Here is a 6,000-nt window from a genome sequence, read left to right as displayed (position 1 = left end):
AAGAAATAATTAGGAGATAGTATAGTTTGTTAAAAAAGACGCCTTTTTAACGGTGGCCGGCATGTTCACGCCTATCGTGAATTAGGGAGTTTTGTCGCAGCATCCGACCCCTATCCAAAGAGAGCTGTCGCATCATCTCTGGTCACTTATTCTCTCACTTAGAAGATAGACAGATTCAAGCAATAGGATTAGTATCGCATTAAACCTTCTACGCATCACACCGAATTATCGTTTCGTTTATAACTGGTGGAGCAATAAAAGCTCATTTTTTCTAGAACTTATCCCAAAAATCGTAGGCACTGATTCCCATATCCGAAAAAGGACTTGATCGCGGTAACAGCTGCTATTTTCGTTAAAATTGTATTAATTTTTCATGAGAAATCCAAAAAAAAAATAGAAATCAAAAAACTATGGATGGGTTATACCTATGATATAACCGCAAGGTTGACGTAGGACTGCCGTTGGCTTAGTAGTCAATTGTATTTCTTCAATTAGCAATAAGCCCACCTCGGATGTTCCTCATTGGGTACGATACCGCCGCTGCGCAGAGCTATCTTTTGTGTGTATTGATTAAATTATTGTTTGAACTAGTGAATGAATGCAACTATTTACGAATTCAATTGCAAGCAAATCCTAATTTAAGCCAATTTATGTATTACGATAGTAGTTATCGCAGCAAATAGTTATCAACATATTGCAGCAAATAGTTATCAACATATCATCGAACGGTATGCGTAGAAGTTCAGTGAGCTGGCGAAATCAAGAGATATCTTCCAATCTGTATTGGGAAAACACATTCCGTTTTGCAAAAATGCAAGCGAGTACAAAAGTATCCACTGCTATCATCTAATTTTCTGTGCCAATTTCCCCTGGCTTCATGATTTTGAAGTCTGTGTTAGAGAAACATCCATCCATCCCAGCGATCGCACCTCAATCGTTGCGCAATTATAACTGAGTGGATTTCCGAGCGGCACTCGCTTATATACCGATTGGTGTGATTTCAATAGCCTGTTTTGAAAGCAATTTTAGGGCTATTGAAGTTTTTGAATCAAGAAGTAACAAGCATATAACGCGTAGACATTTTATCTTCCGAATGAAGTGTTTATCATACCATTTCGTTCAGTTGTTTAGGAGCTATTAACGCTCAAAATCTCGTTCTCCAGCGTAGCGATTTCGTTTTCGAAACCTTGAACTTACACCCCAGTATAGAAATGAAAGACGTAGTCCTACGTCAAAAACGGCCATCTAACGCTTTAGATAATTCATTTTTACATGCTGAAAACAAAATTCAGCCAAATCGGTCGAGTATATCCACCAGCTGAACAAACAAGTTTTCGAGAAAAACGCGTTTAAAGATTCGTACAGCAAAGCTACTTCCCTTAAAAAGACCCCATAGTTATTGCTGTAACTTTTCAACGAAATGAAATATCGAAAAGTCTTTTTAGGACAACATATCTGAAGACACAAGCTTTCCAAAAATGCAAAAAAATCGAGTTGTTCGAACCCCTTAAACACTCAGCCCTGCACAAGCGTATTTAGTTTTATTTACAAACAAAACACAATAGACTTTCAAGATGGCCGCAGAGCGGCTCACTGCCTTCGAGATAGCGTATACTACCCATATACCGCGTGTACTGGAAGAGCACTATTTCCGATATCAATGTTCCCTTCGAGGACAAGCGTGGACAGCGATTGTCCCTCTTCGTGTAGTCCACGCAGACTTTCTTGTTTCAATCTTAAGCACTGTCCAAGATCCTACCATCAAGAAAATGCGTGAGGTATGCGCTACCTAGATGCGTCGACAGAATTGCATAAACCTAGAGATTCACGTGCTGTATGGATCTTTAACTTTTACCTTATATTAACAAAGGTTAAAAATGTCATCTGAATATAAATTTTAAAAGACATACTCTGTACACAATTGCTTTGTATTTATTTTATTCTCATAAAACGAATGATCAATCAATCAACTTCCCAGCAGATCCCAGTACGGGTATTATTGCTGAACAATTTCATCGGTATTCTTCATAACACTTGTTCGTCACCATCCAAAGTCCATAACTTGTTCATACACTTATGTTCTAGAATGATTTTGCTTAACCGCTATACAAATCTGTACAAGACTTACCGAATAGAAAGAGACATTAGAAAATAGATCAATCGCAATGGTCAAGCGGTCCTACAACAATGACACGCCATGATGTTCGATCGAATACAGGGTTTAAATTATTTTGCAAAATGAGTTAAGCTGAAACAATTATACAAAACGTTAAAATAGAACGACACTATGCGAAAGAGGTTGCTCTCGGAAACAAAAAAGAAACAATTAGACATTTACATTCGAGTCTCCTCAATTTACAACTTTGATACATAAAATACACGAATTGTTACTGCTAGTTGAGTATTCTTATAACTTTTGTTCTGTTTCTTGACGATTGGACTCATATTTACATGGAATATATCGACAAGAATACTTTTTCCTACATTAAAACCTAGATACAATTATTTCCGTATATTAATCTGCTTTTTTCCAATATCATTTTCTAGAATTTGTTTGCGTTTTCAACTTTTGAGGGTGATATTTGAATCTTACAAGAATCGAGGAACCACAAAGATGAATCGTTTCCTTCTTTTGCGCTGGGTAGATATGCTTCGCTTCCTCCGGCCTGCTCCGCCACCAACCTTCGGTACGTCTAGGAAGAAGGGGTCGGACAAAACGTCGTCCTCCTTGTACTCGTCGTATCCTCGTGTTGACGTAGGCTTGTCGTTGGTCGCAAGTTGGATTGGCGATGCCGTTGTCGGCGACGAATTGCTACTGCTTATGGAATAGTTGATTGTTCGACCGTTGTTGTCTCGAATCGAGGTGCTGGTCGTGACTATCACTTTCGGCGTCTGGGGATGATAGCTTGTCCGCACTTTATGCGAAGCTGTTCCAGCGGAGCGACTGTCAAATACCCGCCCACTGCGACCCCGACTGTACGTGCCGCTGCCGCTGCTGCTGGTCGGACTTTTGTGGTGTTCGTTGTTAATGATAAATCTACTAGTGTTGGTTTTACTCCTAGAGCTATTGCTAGAGTTATCGTTACTGCTACTACTATAACTATTACTACTGCCAGTGCTGTCGCCTGGCTTGCCATTGTTGGCATTGTCCCTGTGACCGGTGCGGTGGTCCTCCCCAGAGTGCTTTCCAGCGACAACGATTTCGCTGTTGGTGTTTGACTTAGCGCTATCTAAACTAGGGTTGCTGACTGCATCACTGCCCGCTGCCGAGCTGTAGTCATCGTACTCGTACTCGACAGCATCCTCCTGCCCATAGCTGGCAGGTTCTATTGTTGGGTTTGGGTCAGCACTGATTGCCGTGCTTGCGCTTGGTTGGGATGCGGCTGTTGGAGAAGTTTGGGGTGATAAGTGACCACCCTTGGTCGTGATTGGAGGCGGCGTGTGGTCGCCATGGATCGAACTATGGAAAGGGGGATCGGACCGTTTGAGCTCCTTGTGTTGGGGGATTTGGGTGAGGTCCTCCTGCTCCGGATCGAACTCGAGCGAGATGTCCTTCTGGTTGCGGAGCTGTTCAAAGGGCAGATGCAAGGAGACCTACGATTCAACGTTGTTTATGAGAGGTTACTGTAAACTATGTGAATAAAACGATTCCTGGAAAAAACCGTCCCGGAAAACAAACACAACAGATACAACCGCTCAGAAAAAGTGTAAGGTCATAGTCTAGAAATATTCTGACACGAAAAACATCATGCGTATAAGACGGTCTGTGAAACCGTGCAACAGTAAACCAGTTATGATTTTGAGCGCTAAATGTCTAAACCAAAATACCTATAATTGTGGAAATTTCTTCAGATCGTGGTGCAATATTTTAAATTGATGATATACTAAACGCTCGCTAAAGCTCGGTCGAGCTTTGCTGAAAGATCGTATCTTATGTTTCAAAACAACCGGATAATCAGTGAAAGACAAGTTTGCGATCGAGAGACCGCCGCTTCCGACAGCTGGTTGGTGGTCCACTCGGATCGTGTCGTCCACTTCGCCCCATTACATTGACCTCATTGACCCCCCCATTACAAAATGATACGAAAAAATTAATCTTCTATATAAATAAAAATGGATCGCCAAATGTACTGCTAAGTGCGAAACCCGAGGAAAGAATCGTCCGATTTCAGTCGTCATTATTTTGTTGTATTCGTCTCTGCCCGGTAATCAAATTTATGGAGAGAAAAATCGGAAAATTTTCGGAAGACTGAAGGAAATTGGGAAAATCTGGAAAACTCAATGCTCATATGTTTCACAATTACATCGTAATAACGTTGTCAGTCCGTTCGATGTTTGCGAATTAAAGAATGAAGCTCCGAACATTATATTGAAACTACAACACATTTGGTAGCATTGACAAGGGCCGATGAATGAATGCTTTCACTGAGTCAGGGGCACGAACGTTTCGCGAAGCAATGAAACGACAATTTGAACAGATATTCAAATGAATTCTCAGAACTAGCATGTACTGTTGACGGCTCGTCGTCTAACACGACACTGAAATACTGATCCGAGTATTCAAGTAGTTTTTCAGTACCTCTTGGTAAATTACATTTCCAATGCTCCCAAAATTAGCACTCCAAAGAACACTCAGAATGACAGCAGCAAATCCAAATCCAGAATTATTTGGAGCAGTGGCAACATCCATACCTCTCACGCTTAAGGTCACGAGTTCAATTTTCATTCCCGACATTCTTCCAAAAATGGAAGAAAATTAAATCCGAACCAAATTGGAGGGTGGTGGGATGGCGGCATCGACAGCAACCGCTGCCTTCAGTTTTTACCGAGGAACGCAGCTCTCACCGCTGAAATATACTGTCTTAACGATTGGCTTGAAATGCGTTGCACTTTTACGCCATTTTTGACCCGGAAACAATGCTGGATCGATCGGAAAAAGTCACCAAGAAGACATTCACGATTTATGACATGGTTGCAAAATAGAAACTGAGGTTGACCAGGACGAGCACAATATTTATAGTATTTGCACGGCCATCCGACGACAAGTATCAACCACTGACCAATCTGGTACTTGTTCAGCCGACAAAAAGTTAGCTAAAATCCTTGAGCCCAAAAGGTAATGTTCTCTTTTTTGAAATTTTAAACTTACGAGTACCCCAGTACAGATGCAGAAATGATGTTGTGCAAAAAAAAACAGAAGCACTCTCGCTCAGATAGCATGAAAATCGACGCGGTGCCACCACCTAACAAAATTGCACAACTGTGTGCGATATCAATCTTCCATTTTTCCTTTGTATCGAGCAAAACAGCCGTGTCTGACATCAGCATTTAGAAAGACTGTTGGAGCGAGACTGTGACTTATATAATGACTATCATGGTTTGAATCATAGAGGCTTTACAATTTCTCATGTTATTCGCCTCTAGCCTTTAAAAAGGGCCAATTTCGAAAAATAAACTAAACTCTCAGCCTTGAGAAAGGCTATTTGGCAAACCTCGCTCTCATACGGTCGCTAGCTGGATGACGGATGAACAGTGAATGTTGTGAAATCGCAGCTTGTTTATACCCAATCGAAATTGCAATATTCCCTCTTTCCACATTGTCCATAGAACGAACGCTGCATTTGCTATTTGTATTTGAGTAAAACGTATCCTGTTTTCTGATTTGGCACCATTACTGAAAGACGTAGTCATACGTCGGAAAAAGGTAATGATTGCTTAGGCTCCCGATATTGTTACACATACAACATAGTTTAAAATAAAGTAACACCAGATGGGCCAACCAGAAAACCCGTCGGGCCACAGTCTAGTGTAGCTGCCGTAGATCCTTGTTATGGAGAGACAGATCAAAAAATATTGGGAAAACTCTGAAAAAAATTGGGAAAACCCGAATAATGTAATGCCCATATGTTTTACAATTACATCGTGATAAGCGTTGTCAGTTCATTCGATGTTTGCGCTAACGAAATTGATCTTTGTTCGAAAGTGGAAATGGAGTTTCAG

The 6,000-nt window shown here is 41.0% G+C and overlaps 1 protein-coding gene across 6 annotated transcripts in view; it reads right to left on the bottom strand.

Annotated features, from left to right (window-relative positions):
- Positions 1-1,915: 1,915 nt before the first annotated feature.
- LOC129768683 (formin-J-like) overlaps positions 1,916-6,000 on the bottom strand; it is a 312,599-nt gene continuing 308,514 nt past the window's right edge. For 5 of the 6 annotated variants that reach the window (XM_055770471.1, XM_055770472.1, XM_055770474.1 and 2 more), the window contains exon 7: positions 1,916-3,594. In XM_055770471.1, coding sequence (XP_055626446.1) covers positions 2,590-3,594 — 1,005 coding nt within the window. In that variant the 3' untranslated portion in view covers positions 1,916-2,589. The remainder of the gene's footprint in view (positions 3,595-6,000) is intronic. The other variant, XM_055770475.1, reaches the window with a different exon arrangement.

The sequence above is a fragment of the Toxorhynchites rutilus genome, chromosome 2, assembly GCF_029784135.1.
Source record: "Toxorhynchites rutilus septentrionalis strain SRP chromosome 2, ASM2978413v1, whole genome shotgun sequence".
NCBI lineage: Eukaryota > Metazoa > Arthropoda > Insecta > Diptera > Culicidae > Toxorhynchites > Toxorhynchites rutilus.
The sequence above is the reverse complement of the archived record's forward strand: the minus strand, read 5'-3'. Positions and strand labels throughout refer to the sequence as shown.